Source organism: Notamacropus eugenii, chromosome 3 (assembly GCF_028372415.1).
Source record: "Notamacropus eugenii isolate mMacEug1 chromosome 3, mMacEug1.pri_v2, whole genome shotgun sequence".
Lineage (NCBI taxonomy): Eukaryota > Metazoa > Chordata > Mammalia > Diprotodontia > Macropodidae > Notamacropus > Notamacropus eugenii.
Genome location: NC_092874.1, coordinates 316,187,793 through 316,206,603, shown reverse-complemented (window position 1 = coordinate 316,206,603; position 18,811 = coordinate 316,187,793). Strand labels below are relative to the sequence as shown.

General features: G+C 39.4%; 1 protein-coding gene across 1 annotated transcript in view; it reads right to left on the bottom strand.

Annotated features, from left to right (window-relative positions):
* SHB (SH2 domain containing adaptor protein B) overlaps nucleotides 1–18,811 on the bottom strand; it is a 336,992-nt gene that overhangs the window by 112,488 nt on the left and 205,693 nt on the right. The window contains exon 3 of the mRNA XM_072596735.1: nucleotides 16,467–16,682. Coding sequence (XP_072452836.1) covers nucleotides 16,467–16,682 — 216 coding nt within the window. The remainder of the gene's footprint in view (nucleotides 1–16,466; nucleotides 16,683–18,811) is intronic.

The following is an 18,811-nucleotide window of genomic DNA, read 5'->3' as shown; positions in this document are numbered from 1 at the left end:
TGGGGGTATAGGAAGAATGGGTTCTTTGTGCAAGAAGGATGGCCATATTCTAACTAAAACTAAGAAGAATGAGGAGAGGAGGAGCTCTGAGGCAGGAACGATTCCTGGGCTCAACATTTTCATAAAAATATTTTGGGATTACTTCTGCATTTCATTTATCCACATCTAATCTACTCACTAGTGACATCAGTGGGTCATCATAGTATCATTCTAATACAGAACAGAAATATTTATGTAGAGAATGAAGAATCAAATATTATTTTTGGAAAGCCAACTAACCACGAAAAAAATCTTTTTCTTCAACAGCCCTTTCTTAATTTTCTGTGGAAGTCATACCCATAGGCAGATGTAGTTAAGTCCAAGTAGACTCACCTGAGTGATTATCTGAATGAAAAAACTAGACAAGTTTTACCCTCTATTATCTGCTCTAATGGTGGCATAAGAAAATAGGTCATTTGTCAAAAAAGATTACAAATAGGCCCTTTGCAGACGTAATTTTCGTTAGGAGAAAGGGTACCCTGTTTATTTTTACTTCAGACACGTTCAAAAGCTCATTTTTCTATGTTATTGTTATTAGTTTCTCCACTGTGTTAAAAAATTATCAATTTATAGCTCATTTTTTCACCCCAGAATCTGAGAACATGACTAATGACAACAGTGTGGTAGGAAGTATCAAAATATTTTCTGCTGAGATACTTCAAGTTTAGAGAGATCTCTTGATCTCTTGATTCACTTAGGGTCACATTATGAACAAGTGGTGACAAAGAATTTACAATTACAAAACTAAAATCGTCATGATGTAGGTGTAAATCTTAAGTGATTTTTTCTTCCTCTTGAAGAATGGTGTGGTATGGGCAATAAAGAGTTTGGACCTTGCAATTAAAAAAAAATGGGTTCCTATCCTAGCTCTGACACTTATGAGTTGTGACCATTGGGCAAGTCACTTTATTTCTTTCAGTGTCAATTATTCCCATCGGTAAAATGGGGATAAGAAAAAAGTAGGATTATTGTAAGGTGTGAATACTGCTCCCTCCCTTAGCCTTGGAGGAAGATAATTTACCCAGCACTGGAGTGAATCATGGGCCAAGAATCTCTGACATGCCTCACTACTCTAATAATGAACCAGCCAGCAGGCAGGACTCCAAAGATCCCTGTTTTGGCCATCAGGCTGGACCAGGGCATCTGCCCTGCTGTATGTTTAGCCCATCCTCACTTCCTTTTCACCTCTTTCTCAGGGATTGATAATCAGACCAACAATTTCTTGTTTCTGAGAAGGACATCACAACTTGTTTCCACCCAAAACCTCTGTGACCGAGTCATAGGTTATCTAGGCTGACGTTCCCTCTCTGCTCTACCAAACCACCCATGTCAGCCTCATCCTTCCAGAGGTTTTATTGCATTTTTCTCTAGCCTTCTGATTTGCCCTCTGGAGTCCTGGTTTTATTGTTAACTATTTAAATATCTAGACATACCAGACTTGTACCCTATCCCTGGAAAGGATTTTGTCTATGTTTTGTCTCTATTTCTATGTGTTAACGTATACACACATTTACCTATATATGTGTGTATGGCTGCTAGGTGGTACAGTGGATAGAGTGCTGGGCCCGCAGTCAGAAAGACTCATCTTTGTGAGTTCAAATCTGGCCTCAGACACGTACTAGCTATATGACCCTGGGTAAGTCACCTAATCCTGTTTGCCTCAGTTTCCTCAGCTGTAAAATGAACTGGAGAAGGAAATGACAAACCACTCCAATATATTTTCCAAGAAAACCCCAAACAGGGTCATGAAGAGTTGGACACAACTGAAAAAAAAGATTGCATTGAATATGTGTGATTATTTTTTTCTCCAATGGAATACAAGCTCTTTGAAGGAAGGAGCTGTTTTATTATAGTACCTGGTACATAGCAGCTACTTATAAAATGCTTTGCAAACCTCAAAGTGCTACACAAACAGCAGCTATTATTGTTCATTTGAAAACTGCTGAAGAGGTGGAAACATGACCTAAGGACCATTTTAGTGATTCTGGAACTAGCGGTGTCCATTTAGACCATCAACTATCAGGGCAAAGGTCAAAATCAACACAAATGAGGATAACTAGGAGAAGGCACCATCTGCAATTATCGCAGCTCTAAGCTGAACTATGCAAGCTGGCTACTGACCCTGAAAAATGAGAAAAGGATAAATGTGAAAATATACTGACTGATTATCACCATTTCTTATAGCATTTTAATTGATAGAACCTATTCACCACAGCCACAGAAGCACAGAAATTGCTTCAGCTCACATATGATATCTCCTTGTCAAGCACAGGGCCACGGCAGCCTAGGACGACTACCAGTTTCTGGTCTACTTATTTGTGAGGAATTACAGTGGATAGCAGATCATGGTTAGCAGCAATAGTTAAGTAGTAAAAAACAATAGAAGGGAAAATGAGAATTGGTTAGCCCAACTAAGCTAGATTACTTCCAGGTAAACTTTAAAAAAGGAAAAAAAATTTTTAACTAGAAAATGGAATGGACAAGCCAAGATTTCGATGGCATTCTTTCCTTATAACTGTTACTCTTTTCTTGTAATTGTCAACGTGGTCACTGCATTTGGCATCTAACACGCCCCAGTATTTTATGTCTTACATGAGAAAGTAGGAATGGCACTAAGACAATGATGTCACCTTCTGTTTGGACTAGACCAAGTATATCCAGAAGAAAGCTTTGCTGGCTGAGCCAACACAATTTTGAAAGCACCAAGACATCAATTTTCAAGAGATCTCAAATTGGGGTAGACACCGAAGTACTGAAAAGAAGCCAGATGAATTTATTTTAAAGAAAAAAGTGATTAAAAACCCATCACCTACTAGTGACCACATGCCTACTTTATGTTCTTTATAAAGTCTTTTATAAATATGTTTTATTGATCCTTGTGTTCTCTGCATCACAGTCCTTTTCCATACTACCCTCCACTGAAACTTCTCTTGCGACATAGAAAAACAATTAAGAAAAAATATTGGTTACAGAAACCTTTTCTGACAACATATACAATATTTTCTTCTAGTAGCTAGTTCCCTCATCTTTTAGCCATGAGGGAGAAGTTTTGTTTCATCACTTCTACTTAAGTCCCTGAGAAGGCAATCTACAACTGATGCCTCCATCTCCTTCCCCGACTCTTCTTAATTTGCTAGGATCTGGCTTCTTACCACATCATTCAACTAAAACTGCTCTCTCCAAAGTTTCCCATGATTTCTTAATTGCTAAAGCTAATGTGCTTTTCCTAATCCTCATCCATCTTGATCGCTCAGCAGCCTTTGACAAGGTCAATCACCCTCTTCTCTCCTGGTGTTTGCTCCTTCTCAGTCTCCTCTGATGGATCTTAATCTAGGTAACACATGCTAATGGTGGGTGTCTCTCAGAGCTCTGTCCTAGGTCCTCTTCTATAAAATTTCACTTGGTGATTCCATCAGTTCTCATGGATTCAATTATCATCTCTTTGCTGATTGAATCCACTTATTCAATTCTAACTTTTTTCCTAACCTCCAAACTCACATCTCCAGTTACCTACTGGATATTTCAAACTAGAGGACCTGAAGACATTTTAACTAAATTTATCCAAAAAGGAACTCATTGTCTTTCCTCCTAAGTCCTCCCTTGTCTATAACTGTCAAGGGTACTGCCATCCTTTCAGGCATCTAGGTTCTCATATTCTCCTCATCCTCCCCATATTTGTTGCCAACTTCTTTTCATTTCTATTTTAATAGCTCTCATATATGTCCCCTTCTCTTCTTTTAAAACATTTAAAAATCTATTTTATTTTTCTAACATTTCAATTTATTTTTTTTAGCATTCTTTTCTTTTTAAATTTTGAATTCCAAATTCCCTCCTCCCTCCCACATCCATTAAGAAGGCAAGCAAGATAATATCTACTCTCCTTGTGAAATCCCTTTATCTTCTTTGACTCTACCAGCATCCTGATGCAGACCCTCACACCTGGACTATTACAGTAGCCCTCCAGTTGGTCTCCCTGCCTCAGGTCTCTCCCCACTGTCATCCATCTTCTACTCAGTTGTCAAAGTGATCTTCCCTCTCCAGGCAATAAACTCCCTTCTCTATTATTTCTAGGATGAAATGTAAAATCACCTGGTATTCAAAGTCCTACATTACATACCCCTTCCTACCTTTCCAGTCTTCTGACAAATTACTCCCTCTGCATCCCCCTCCCTCCACTATGTCCTGCATGATCCAGTGATATTGGCTTCCTTGATGGTCCTTGAAGAACACACTCTTGCTCAGTGTATTTTCATCCCTGGAATTCTCTTATTCCTTATCTCTGTCTTCTGGCTTCCCCGACTAACTCCAAGTTTCAGCTAAAAATTCCACCTTCTGTAGGAATCCCTTAAAACTAGTGCTTTCCCTCTGTTGACTAGCTCTAATTTATTCATTTATATGGTTGTTTGCTCTTGTTCTCCGACTGAACTCTTGGAGAGCATGGACTGCTTTTTGTCTTTCTTCATATCCCTAGTACTTAGTGTAGTCCCTGGCATCGAGTAGGTGTTTAATAGATGTTTGCTAACTTGACCTCTCTATAGGACCTTCCTTGGTATTTCTATCACTGGTTCAAATTTCCTTTTAGTCATTATATCTTTATATCATTGGGGTCATAATGTTTATTATTTTCTTAGCTCTGTTTAGTTTGCTCTGCATCATTTTGTGTAAATTTTCCCATGTTTCTCCAAATTACAAATACGTCATTTCTTACTGCATATAAGTATTCCATTCTATTAATCTGATATGTCATATTTTTCTCAGCAATTACCTAATTAATGTTCATCCATTTTGTTGCCATGCATGAATTAGTGAATAAAATAAGCACTCTATATCAGGGACTAACCAAGGTACTAAAAAGTCAGAGAGTTTCTGACTCTGAGGAGCTCCTATTTGAAAAGGGTAAGACAACATTTTGAGGGGAATGGTGGCCAGAGAAGGCAGTTTTGGTTTGGGAAGTCACTAGGATTGAGAGTTGATCTATAGGACAGTCAGTGGACACCATCTTTCCAAAAATAAATGTATTTTCGATTTGATAACTGTGCTCAGAACAAGAGTTTCAGCACAGAGCAGTGATTTGCTCAGGGTCTCACAGCTAGTAAGTCTCTTGAGACTAGATTTGAACCCAAGCTGTCCTGCCTCTCTGCCTAGTGCTTTATCTACTGTGACATCTAGCTGCTGCTGGTCAGAAGGTCACAAAGATGGCAAGCACTGGTGTTGGGGATTTGAATTCAGGTAGAGCTGGTGATTTTCAGTCTACCACACTAAGGACATGTCCTCTGTGATAAGATTTTTTTTATAGGAGTGAGTTCTACAAGTTGACCAGCAAGATAGCAGATAGGTTGCTTCTTATAATTGTCTTCAGTTTCAAAAAAAAATTATACCAGAAGCAGAATCTACAGTATATGAAGAAAAGACTCATTTCCATCCACAAAAATCTTATGAATCATCACCAAAGAGATTTAATCTCTACAGGGCTCACTTCACTCTCTTCTCCCTTCTTCCTCCTCCAGACAGAGAGAATGAGCAAACTTGAAGGCAGGCTTGTGCCTGGGGGCCAGACCCAGGGTAGAGACTCCCTTAGCTTCAGTGACTTCCTTGAACACTTCCTACTATGCAGATGGGAAACATTTTCTTCTTCTGCTCAACCATGTAAAGGAAAGGAGGGTAGAATATAAATAAGGCTAGTTGAAAATGTGCTGGTATGAGTAGCTTTCTGATGGAAAGGGGACTGGAAATTCATCTGGCCCTATCCTGTGCCCCACCACGAGGAGGCAGAGGTAGTTTTGAGTAGAGTTTTGGGAGTTGGTCTACCCATCAGGGGAAGGAATGTGGTATAAGAGTTAAATAATGGGAGAATACAAGAAACAGAAAGTGTGGAATGCCAGAGATACCAAGAGAAAATAGCTGAGTAAAAGCATACTACATAAGTAGATAAATAACCAGAGAGGATTCAGAAAACAGAAAGAATGAGTGAAACTGCAAAATCAAAACATACTTAGGAATTATTATGTCTATGAAGGAGAGTGAACCCATAGTACCTGGTGAAAGCCAGAATTCTGTGAACTCCACAGAGATCAAAGAAACAAGAAAACTTCAGAATTATTCAAGAGAGAAATAAAGTTTACAAAAGAAGAAATTAGAAATGAATAGAGAGAAATAATATATACATAAGTGCTGAGGATATCACATTAGAATATGAGCTCCTTTAGAGAAGAGACTCTGGTGTTTTTTTTTGTTTTGTTTTGTTTTTTTGGTAACCTCTTTTTGCATCCCCAGCACTTAGTGTAGTGCCCCATAACAGCGCTTAATAAATACTTACTGATTGATAAAATATGTGAAAAGACAATGGACAGGCTTTTATGGATCATTTTCAATGGCAGACTGAGTTTCTATGGTTACCCAATTGATGGAAAGGTGCAAATAATTTAAGATTCTGCTGTGTCAACTGTTTGCTGATAACCAAAAAAAAAACCCCACCAATAAATAAAATCTAACTCAGTAGAGCATAATGTAGCACATTAAAGACTCTCCTCCAACAAGGTGACTTCCGTGTATCTGTTTAGATCATATCCTTGAGAGATACACCACAAAACATAACATTGTTAAGGAATATTTTGATGATCAAAATTAAGTGAGGCATAAAACAGGAAACATGCTCATCAAAAATGTTTGCCACAGTCACTGAGGCTGTACTATACAGAGTCCAAAGGAAGAGAAATTCCCCTGTAGGATATTCTAGGTGCTCCTGTCTATGGCTGGCATTATTCTGACTGCATCAAGCTCTCCATTGTGAAATCTCAAGACAGCTCAAAAAGGTCAGCTCCACAATTCATTCAGGAAAAAAAAACATACACATAAAAAATACCTCCTACAGAAACTCTCACATATATTTGGATGGCAACCTACTGAATTATTTCATCAGAACATCTATTTTGGAGGGATACTGAAGATGGACAATGATAGGTCCATGACTGAATGGGAGGAAGAGAGTGGGATTAAATTTGGGAAATGATGAAGTATCTTTGAACAATTCGCAGATGCCCCTTGACACTTATTTGGCCATATCATACTTTGGGGGCACTGCGATGACTGAGAGCTTTATAACATGTTTAGAAGAATACTGGTTTAAAAAATACACTCATTTCTGTATCAGGGAGCATCCTGATCTGTCAGTAAAGGGAAGCCAGTGGAGATCACTGAACAGGGATGTGACAGATCAGAACCATACTTTTGAAAAATCATCTTGGCAGCTAATTGGAGGATGGATTGGAATGGGGAGAGATAAGGCAGGGAGATCAGATAAAAGGTTATTGCAGCACTTCAGGTAAGAGGTGATGAAGGGTCAAACTAGGGTTGGGGCTGTGTGGGTCAAGAGAAGGAGATGTATATGATGGGGGATTAATGTACTATACTCAGGGAATGCAGACCCCCTAGGAGCTGCATTAATGGGTATGGAAGGTAAGCTGCTAGAGTAGACTATTAGACAAGTTAACATTTGCTAGCATGACATTTTAAATAATATCAGTCCCCTGAATGAGTTGGTATGATTTCCAAAATTATGCACCATTGTGAAGAACTAGTTTACATATTCTTCAGGCTATAAGCAGTATTGTGTAATGAAAAGAGCACTTCAATTTCCAATGAGAATATCTGAATTTGAATCCTAGCTCTGGAGAATTGGCCTATTCTGGAACCTACATTGGAATTATACTAAAAAAAAAATTACTTTTCTTTTCATTCATCTATGTCCCAAATCACTACTAGACATATAGCATATACACTTTAATAGCTTGAAACTATACTAAGACTTTTGTAACACCCTGTATAGACAAATGAGAAGGAGAGAGGGGGAAAAAGAGTGAGAGCTACAGCGAGAGTGAAAGCGAGAGTGAGGGAGAGAGAGCGAGAGCGAGACAAAGTGAGAGAGAGAGAGAAGAGATAACCCCCCCCCCCCACACACACATATATGTATAGCTCAACACTTCTTGTAGTAAAAAAAACAGGTTAGAATGTGGGTGCTTATTGAGAGGGAGATAGCTGAACACATTGTGGTATACCATATGTAGAGAGCTAGAAGGAATGTCAGAAACCATCTAGTCCAATTCCCACATTAGGCAGTCAGCAGCAAAGACATAAGGTGTACCTCGGAGCTATTGAGGATCCGCTTCCAGACTACTGCAATAAAGCAAGGCACAAGAATTTTTTGGTTTCCCAGCAGATATAAAAGTTATGTTTACACTATACTGTAGCCTATTAAGTGCTCAAACGTGTGTGTGTTTGTGTCTTAATTAAACAAAACCTTATTGCTAAAAAATGCTAACCATCATCTGAGCCTTCAGTGAGGTGTAATCATTTTGCTGGTGGAAGGTCTTTCCTCCGTGTGGATGGCTACTGACTGATCAGGGTGTGATTGCTGAAGGCTGGGGGGTCTGTGACAATGCCTTAAAATAACACAACAGTGAAGTTTGCTGCATTGGTTTACCCTTCCTTCTACGAAAGATTTCTCTGTAGCATATGATGCTGTTTGATAAAATTTTACCCCAAGTATAACTTCTTTAAAATTGCTGCTGCTTTATCAACTAAGTTTGCATAATATTCTTCAGTACCGTTGTGTCTTGGGGAGTAGGGAGGCAAGAGGAGAGGGAGAGAGATGGGGGAGCTGCCAGTAAGTGGAGTGGTCAGAACATGCACAACACTTATGAAGCTTGTCATCTTATATGGGCAGCATTCACGGCGCCCCAGAACAATAACAGTAATGTCAAAGATCACTGATCACAGATCACCATAACAGACAGAATAATAATGAAAAGTTTGAAATATTGTGACAATTACCAAAATGTGACGCAGAGAGATGAGGTGAGCACATACTGTTGGAAAAAATGGTGCTGAGAGACTTGCTCAATGCAGGGTTGCCACAAGACTTGAATTTGTAAAAGCAATGCTATAAGCACAAAGCTCAATAAAATGAGGTACACCTGTGTCCTGGAACCTAAGCTCTTTGACGATCAAACCACCGTTCTTTCCCCTGAACCATGCTGCCTCTCATAAATACAGTAGGAATGTAACAAAATACTGTAGTCATAAGAAATGATAAATATGAAGAAGTAAGAGAAACTTGGTAAGAACCATCATGATGTAAAAGAAAATACTGAAAAAGACTTTACAACTTCAGTTGTGACTTTAAAGGATTGAGAGCTGAACATGTATGCCATTTCACAGCTCAAAGATGGCAGCCTACAGAGTGTGAATGAGGAATGCATTTACAGATATGGACAAAGCATTTATTGGTTTTGTTTCACTTTTTCTATTTGTTACAAGGGAAAGCATTTCTGGGAAGTGCTCTGTGTGTGTGTGTGTGTGTGTGTGTGTGTGTGTGTGCGCGTGCGTGTGTGTGAATAAAACATTTCAAAAGAAAAAAAATTCAAGCCTTGTGCTCTCCAAGTCTCAGCTTCTAAAAAATGAGGGGGTTGGATTAGCTGATTTCTTCTCATCCTAAAATCTTACAATCACCTTGGCTAATTTGTGGAATGACCCATTGAATTTTATTCTGAGGATCATTTGGAAATGATACTAAAACCCTTACATTTTATTTCAATTTTTGGTTAAAACAAACCTTTTTCTTCCTGAACTATAATCTTCAATGTCAATCAAAGGTACTTGGAATGAGTCTTCATGGCCCTTGAAAACTGGGAAAAACTTGGAAGTCTGTTATTAGTAGTCTACATTTGATTTGCTTTCCAAATAAAAATAGCTGGCATATTTTAGGTGTAAAATTCAGAATGCTTCATTCTAAACAAGTCAGTTTTTAAGAGCTCCTCAGACTGAACAGGCAGCCCACATATTCCCTTTGTGTGGGCTACATTCAGAAATGAAACAGCATTACTAGGATATTATGCATATTCAATGAATTTTAGGGTTAAAAATGTGCCTCAATTTCTTCATATATAAAATGATGGGAATTGGACTGAATGGCTTCTTCTAATCTCTAATCCTAGATTTAGAGAACCTCCATAAGTTGGATAAAACCAACTGAGAATTGACAACCAAGAGAAAATAGAAAATTCCAGGATATTGTGAGGCTCATTCTAAAGTACTTGGCCCAGAGCTCAGTCTAAGATGTGAGGAGTTTTCTGGAGAGTATCTTTTCAGTGACTTGCCCACCACTGTGGTGCACTCCTCCCTTTTTTTCAGGGAAACTGATGGGCTCACTCAGAAAGCCAAGTTGCATGCCTTGGCTGCCCTTCTGAGTGAATGGGAAGTGAATTTAAGACCCACCTGCTAACAAGGTCTGTGGCTGTGACCACGCAATTTGTTCCTAGAAAAGCTTCAATGGGAGTTTCAAAATTGGATAGAAACAGATGCTCTCCTGTCTAAAATGCAGGATTCCTGCTGGTGGAAGGGTAGGTGGTGTGCAAGGTTGATTAAACTTACAATATCCTTCTGTTCCCATTGAGATCCTATATTATTTCCCTCTGTAAGCTGTGTGGGTTGCTGGGCTGTGAAATCAGATCCTCAGGATCTGCCCTCTGCTGCTGGGACTCATCAAAAGCCAAATGTTCCTAATGTTTTCTGGCATTGGGGGAATTTTAGCCAATGGCTGCACACACAGGCTGCTGGATGGGGGAAACATAGTACTGGTCAAGACTCTTTTGAGAGTTTAAAATGTTTCTCGTCTGCCTCCTCTTGAAAGCCTCAACTAAATAATGATAGCGAAATTCCAAGAGAAAGAATAAGTCATGACACCAAAAAGGCCTAGCACCATTTGACACTTTCCAACATGTGTGACTTGGAAAAGTGTTGACATAGAATTCTACTTAGGCTTCATCACCGCACTGATTTCATGGAATGTGGGTTCCAGTTTTCAAAGAGATATTCTCATACAAACTCAGACACCACAAATGTGGAATGGATGCTTCCACTGGAAATGGAAACAAACCCTCCGTCTTTTCCATGAAGTCAAAGAATTTTGAAAAGGGTCAAAGCACTTTTGAAATTCAAATCAACAATAATAACAATAATTCAGCTTTATTCCCTTCTTTGCAACAAATCCTTTTCTTTTCAACAGCCTAAGCTTTCATGTATGAAGAGATCTGGGACAATTTAACAAAATTTAAAGCAAACTACCACAAAGAAGGATAGAAAGATAGGCATTTCCTTATGCACTGCTATTTCTTTCTTTTTTTTTTAAGAAAGCAAGTCAGCAACAATAACAAAAACCTCAAACCCCAACAAAAGACCCAAACTAACATAATTCAGCATCCTTTAGATTGGTACAAGCTTTACTTTTCTTTACAGAAGAGTAACATTTCTAAAATGTCTGTGGTGCTTGGGTTTACAAGTACTGTGGTTATAGCTACTGAGAAAGGCAATCACATTACATTAATTAGTCCTCATTATCCTGCTAAGCTCTTCTACCACTTTCCTTTCCAAAGGACTTTAAGGGAACACAAAGTAATGAAAACCTTCCTCAACTGTCACTTTAATTCAACAAGCATTTATTAAGCAGCTACTATGTGGAGACAAACAGAGAAAGAATAAGAGAGGAAGATAGAGATAGTGAATCAGAGTGACAGAAGCAGCTTAACAGAAAGAGACAGATGGGAGAAAGAGAAATGAGAGACAGAGACAGGAGAGAGACAGAGACAGAAAGACAAAGAGAGAGAGACAAAGCCAGAGAGACAGAGGCAGAGAGAGATAGGAGAAAGATGGGAAAGAGCTAGTGAGAGAAATGGGAGAGAGAGATGAGAGACAGGAAGACAAAGAGACCAAAAGAAACAGACAGTGAAACAGAGAGAGATGGAAGAGAGATGGAGAGACATAAAGATAGAGAAAGAGACAAGAAGATGAGAAACAGCTAGTGAGAGAAATGGGACAAAGATAAGAGAAAGATGGAAAGAAACAGACAGGGGGGAAGGGAGGAGTGAAGGACAGACAGACAGAGAAAGACCAAGAGACAGAGATGGGAGACAGGAGAGATGGAAGAGAGGGATGAGAGAGAGGAGGACAAAGGAGGGAGAGGAGAAAAGGAGGGAGAGGCAGTCTAGGGTATAGGATAGAGTCTAGCCGGCCTCCAAGTCAGAAAGGCCCACATCTGATACATACTGCCTGGGTCACCCTGCGCATGTCACTTAAACTCTCCCTGGTGCTTCAGGCAACTCTCTATGACTGTAAATCACAGAGAAAGTCCTGTTCTGGTAGAACAAGTTCTTCATGGGAATGTCCCTACTACTCCCAGATGAAATCACAGGTCCAACCCTAAAGTGTCAGGCACTACGCTCATTACTAGATATATAAAGACAAAACCAAAATGATTTCTGCCCTCCAGGACCTTATGTTCTCTTTTGGGGAAAGGAGAATGACATGTGCACAGAAAATTTAATACAAAATATGGACAAAGTAATTGGGAGGGTATTAGAAACTGGAGGTATAAGGGAGGATGGGCTGTGCTTCCTATAAGAAATGATGAGGAGAGAGTATTCAGAAGGTTGGAGAATCAGGACCTTGGAGACCACCTAGTCCAACTTCTTCATTTTACAAATAAGGAAACAAAGGTCAATAGGTTAAGCTTGCTCCAGAGGAGTAAGGATCAAAGGTGGGATTTGACTCAAGAGTAAGTATATTTTCTGTTGTCCCCCAGAGAAGAGGAATTCATGAGAAAGCATGGAGATAGTGATAAGGAACACCAATCAGGTCAATGTGGCTGGACCACAGAATGTAACCTTGGAAAGTTTGCTGAAGCCAGACTGGAAAGGGTTTTAGAAACCATAGCAGGAGTTTCATTTTATCCTACAGGAAAGAGAGAATCATGGAAGCTTCTAGATCAGAAGAGAGACATGGTTAGATCTTTGTGTTAGGAATATTAGTTCTGAAGCTACATGGAAAAGGGATTGGTAAAGAGAGACTAGAGGCAAAGAGAGCAATTAGGAAACTACTGCTATAGTTCAGGTGAGAGGTAATGGGGTTTTGAAATATGATGGTGCTGTGTGACTGGAAAGGAGGGGAAGAATCTGAGCAATACTGTGGAAACAGAACTGAAAGGCAGGGAGAACTACAAGGGCATTCCAGCATCCTTGGCAATCAGCAGCTGGTATGACTTTGCAAAGTGATATGTCTTTTGGGGTTACAACAGTAGTACCTTCTTGGAAATCACATTAAAAACCTAACAGGTAAATAATGCAAATGTCATTATCCCTGATGAGGAAAGGGATCTAGCTTAGTAAACATAGTACGCAGCCCTGCTCCCCCTGTTAGTACTTATTGGCAAACCTATAACAATAGTTTATTATCTGACAGTTGCAGAAAGATATAACAAGAGAGAGCTGAGTAGATCATGGGATACCAAGGACCCTCCTTGGCATCTACAGGCATCCAGGGCTGATGTTTAAGCTTTTTGGATGCCATCCAAACATTATCTGAACAGATATTCTTATTGCAGAATGTTATGATAGCTTTTTGACCTGGCAGTTCTGATCTAGGCATAATAAGTTAGACTCCTCTCAATTAGATTGAATCATTATCAAATATTTTTTAAAACTCTAAAATTTTCTCCTGGAAACTAGTTAGCAAAATTGTGATGTACTCAGGTATAGAATTCTAAGACCTGGATCTATAATTCTCATGGGTGGCCTCAACCTGATTCTATTTCAGCAGTCTCACAGGCCATTCATTTCTCAATTTGATACCAATCTCCATGGCTCTATGGGACAGTTAGAAGGTGCAGTGGACAGAGTGCCAGGCCTGGAATCAGGAAGACCCTGAGTTCAAATTTGGCCTCAGACACTTACTAGCTGAGTGAATCTGAGCAAGTCACTTTACCCTGTTTGCCTCAGTTCCTCAACCTGTAAAATGAGCTAGAGAAGGAAATGTAAAGTACTCCAGCATCCTTCTACATACAAAACATCCACGAAAGCTTATTAGTTACTTCCTTGATATCTCATTCTGTTTGGGTTTGTTCATTCATCTGTGTATTTGCAAATGCATTTTTCTTTTATTGTAGTCATACTAAGTATATATACTTATGCTTTCTACACTTTGTACTACCTTAAATGAGGCATTCCAAAGATCTTACAACTATATTTTCCTTATTTTCATTGTTTTAACAATGGTGCAGTATTTTGTTATGTTATATACTACAGTGTATTTAGCTATTCACCATTTGTTAGGCAATGAAGCTGTCTACAGCACTTTGCAATTATAAATAATGTTACGTATACATGTATACGTGCATACAGTCTATCAACTCTGTCATTTTTTTCTTTAGAATAACAAGGGTATAATCCTAATGAGACTGAATCAGAGTACAATTATTTTTTTGACTCTTGTATACTGCCAGAACTCTGAAAAAGGTTCTATTAATTTATTAGTTCTATTAATTAATTAGTTCAGTACCTCAGACAGTACCCTGCACAGAGGAGGTACTTCACTGAATTTTATCAATGATGTATGCACGAGTGAACCTATTTCTTTAGGACTCACAAATGCTAGTTTTGCTACTCAACTTATTTTTACCAATTTGATGGTGGTAAAGTGGTACCTCAGAGTAGTTTAAATGAGCATTCACTAATTATAAATGGGAATAGGCTCTTAAATGGAGACAATTGGAATCTCACTTCTCTATTATGCTCTCCTATGCATGGAAGAGATTAGAGCAATACAACAAGAAGATAAAAGTTTTATTCTAAATAAAAAAAATCTCTCCTTAAAATCCTCTGAGAGAGAAAGACCCTCCTTTTCTCCTGGTGGGAGGTTTATCTATCACTTGAGGAATTTTTAAGGGATTTTTGATATTATAAAACTAAAATGACAGTTTTAGAAAAACATTCTCCTAGGGAATACCTGCTTGATGAGAACCTGAAAAGTGGCCATGCCTGGAATCTGAGAAGGGAAAAGTTGAATATTGATTGAGAACTATTAATCATTCTCTCTGTTTTGCAAATGAGTTGAGAGCTGGAGGCAACCAACCCTCAGATAGGAAATGGGACTTGGTGGGACGTCTACATGTTCAGGCTTTGAAAGAGGAAGAAGCTGTTCCTGGTTCCCAGGGCCACTCAGTCCCCTGGGATTCAGTTTTCTTATCTATTAAATCTTGAGGCTGGATTAGAATCAGAGGTTCCCAAACTTATTTGGCCTACTGCCCTCTTAAAAAAAGTGACTCAGTGCTATCCTGGAGTTAGGTTAGGCTAACCCTCATTTTTATTTAATGCCCCCTCCCCCCCAATTACACCTGAGGCTACTACTGCCCCCTGGATGGATGTAGCATACTCCAGGGGGTGGTACCACCCATTCTGGCAACCTATAGACTAGATGGTCCCTCCTGGTTCCAAAATGGAGTGATTTTATGATTCAAAAGGACTGAGAGTTAATGTGGACTCAAGGGAAAGGTGACATCTGTCATGGGAGGCCACATTAGACCAGGAGCTACTTGAGAAGAGCTACGATATTTCTTTCACCTTTCTTTGTATCTCCAGCACTTAGCAAAATGTTTGGCATATACAAGAGAACAGAAAAATAGCTAACATTTAGATAGCACCAGGCACTGTGCTAAGTGCTTTATAATTATTGTCTTATTTGATCCACCCTGAGAGGTAGGTGCTATTTATCCCCATTTTATAGTAGAGGAGGTGAAGTGACATGCCTGGGGTCATACAGCCAGTAAGTGTCTGAGCCCAGAGCTGAACTCAGATCTTCTGACTTCAGGCCTGGTGCTCTAGCCACCGTACCACCTAGCTGCCTGGGAATAGTAGGTGTTTAATAAATGCTTATCTACAGGTTGATTTACTACTGCTACAGAGTCTGGGCCTAGAAGCTACCTTAACACAAGTTTGACAGAAGGAAGAACTGAATTAAATGAAGCATCCAATTGGTGAATATGATTCGGGCAAATCAAAGTGATTGGAGGGAAATGAATCAAAGCGCAAGGGTTAGATTTTCAGGGTCCAAGATACTTTTAGGAGACAGGCCAAAGAGATTTCTATAAGGTCAGTGCACGGGAAGCTAGGGCTGACAGAGGGGCTGGGAACCTAGCAGGGATGAGAGTTGCGTACGGCAGCAGACTCTGCCACTGCTTGGAACATTTCCTTCATATTTTTCCCTTTTCTTAGGAGACTGATTTACCTAACTCAAGGAGATGGGGACAGTTTTGGCAGTAATCTACATAGGCATCACTGGGTTTCAAGGAAAAATAAATATGAATAAAAGAGTTCTTTAATTTAGCAGATGTGTGTTTTCATAGATGTGAGGTTGTCCCCTCAAATGATGCCAAATGGTCACCAGTACACAAAAAATGAGTTCTAGTTGGAAGCTTGCAAGAAGGAAATAGATGGAAAATGACGTTGCTTATTTGAAGAGACTACAGAGAACTTCTTTAGCAGAGAATATATATACAGGATAGGCTATTTTCAAAATGCAGGCATTAACTCTCATTCTTTTACCTGCTAAGGCTGGAATCGTGACTTTGTTCCACTCCCAAGGCTGATCGTACTCATCCGCAGGCCTGTCGTCATCCTGGGGCAGCTTGCTCTCTCGTAAACGCTGGCTGACCAAGCTTTCAGAATCGGAATCCACACCATTGCCTTCTGGCTCGTAGGGTGTGTCATATAACTGGACACCTTTATTCTGGGATTTCACGCTTTCTTGCCTCTGAAATTCTGCAGAGAAAAGAAATATGGTATTAATGTAATTTGATAGGAATCTGTTAGGCAATCTTTATTTAGCAAGCATTTATCAAACATCTATTTCCACACAGTGCACTGTACTTGTTACATGGGATTAAAAACAAGAAAGAGCTACATTTAAAGTTCTGGTGGAACATTTTCCTAGCCTTTTAAGATGTTGCTCCCCCCTTAAACATCTACGTATAGATGTTTGTACTGATTTCTATACACTTATGGGTGTAGATTATTTGTTTTTTTTCTTGTGTGTGGGTTATTTGTGTAATGATTTATTGTATGTTGTTTCCTCTACTAAAATATAAGTTTCTTGAGAGTAGGGATTATTTTGGTGTTTCCAGTCTCTGGCACAGTGCCTGGAACAGAGTAAATGTTCATTAAGTTCTTGATTGATAAGAGATTGCTGTAGAGAAACTTACAACATACAGATGGAGGAGTAACTACATTAATAACAAATATACAAGAGGAAGGGAAATTAGAGCAAATGAATGGTCTGGGAAAATTACTAGGAGAATCGCAAACCCTTATAACATCAAAGCAGCACAGGTCTTGCTGCCTTCACTTATTAAATATCTATCACAGGCACAGGACAGCTGGATGGCGGGCCTGGAGTCAGGAAGACTCATCTACCTGAGTTCAAATCTGGCCTTAGATACTTTCTAGCTGTGTGACCCTGGGCAAGTCATTTCACCGTTTGCTTTAGTTTCCTCATCTGTAAGGTGAGCTAGAGAAGGAAATGGCAAATGACTGCAGTATCTTTGCTAAGAAAACCCTAAATCTTGTCACAAAGAGTTGGACACAACTGAATACAACTGAGCAACAATTATGTATGAGGCAAAGTGCTAAGTGCTGGGGACTCAAAGAAAGGTAGGGAAAAACAAACCAACAATTCCTGCTCCCAAGGAGCTCACAGTCTAACAGAGGAGACGATGAATAAATACTTATTAAGTGTATAACTATGTGCCAGGCACTGCGCTGACCACAGAGGATATAAAAAGAGATAAAAGACAGTCCCTGTCCTCAAGGAGCTCACAGTCTAACAGAGGAGACAATGAATAAATACTTATTAAGTGTATAACTATGTGCCAGGCACTGCGCTGACCACAGAGGATATAAAAAGAGATAAAAGACAGTCCCTGTCTTCAAGGAGCTCACAGTCTAACAAGGGAGCCAACAGGCAACACATACGTACCAAGTAAGCCATATATAGGATAGAAAGGAAATAATTAATAAAGGTCCAGACATAATGTAAACAGATAAGTACAAGAAAGATATATAGAGGATAAATCTGGGGAAGTCTCAGAGCCAGGGCACTAAAGATTAACTAAGGAGGATTTAGGAAAGACTTCTTGAAGAAAGTAAGATATTAGATGAGATCTGAAGGAAACCAAGTGCCATAGGTGCCTAAGCTCATGCTGTCTAGGGGAGAAAGCTAGAGGAAAATCACCAGGTGATCAGATCCCAATTCCAGTACATGCTAGTTGTATAACCTTGTGGAAATCATTTAACCTCCATGGAACTCAGATTTCTCATCTTTAAAATGGGAGGCTTGATCTATCATACTCTGATTTCTGATTTTTATATTTAGAAATATATTTTTCCAGAAATTTGTCACCTCTATGATCATACAATTCCGCACTGAAAATAACAGCCAAACCTCTTTTACCCCAAAGGGCCACAGAATGGGGTATTGGGGCTAACTGAATGTTCTGGTAACCAAACAAATGTTTTTAGTCCTTCATTTTGAAGAATACCGATGACATTTGTTCGTGAATTGGACTTAAGTGAGGCAGAGTTGTACAAAGTCTTTAGCCTCACTCTCTCTTGAGGAGTCATCAAAGGCAGGAGAAGAGTCATGATGACTGGCTATGGCCTGGGATGTAGTAGGAAGAAAACCTTGGCGTCTTTGATGCCTGACCAAGCTATAAGCATTCCATAGAGCCTGTGTCAGCTGCCTTTATAGCCACTGGAACGAAGTGTGCCCATTCTTCCACCAGGGGAAGTCTTCACATGCTTGAGGTAGACAACCCTGTACCTCACCAACAGATCTGAGGTTTTTTGGTTATCCTCAACCTTGTTTATAGCCTGTCTGCCAGGACACTTTTAGC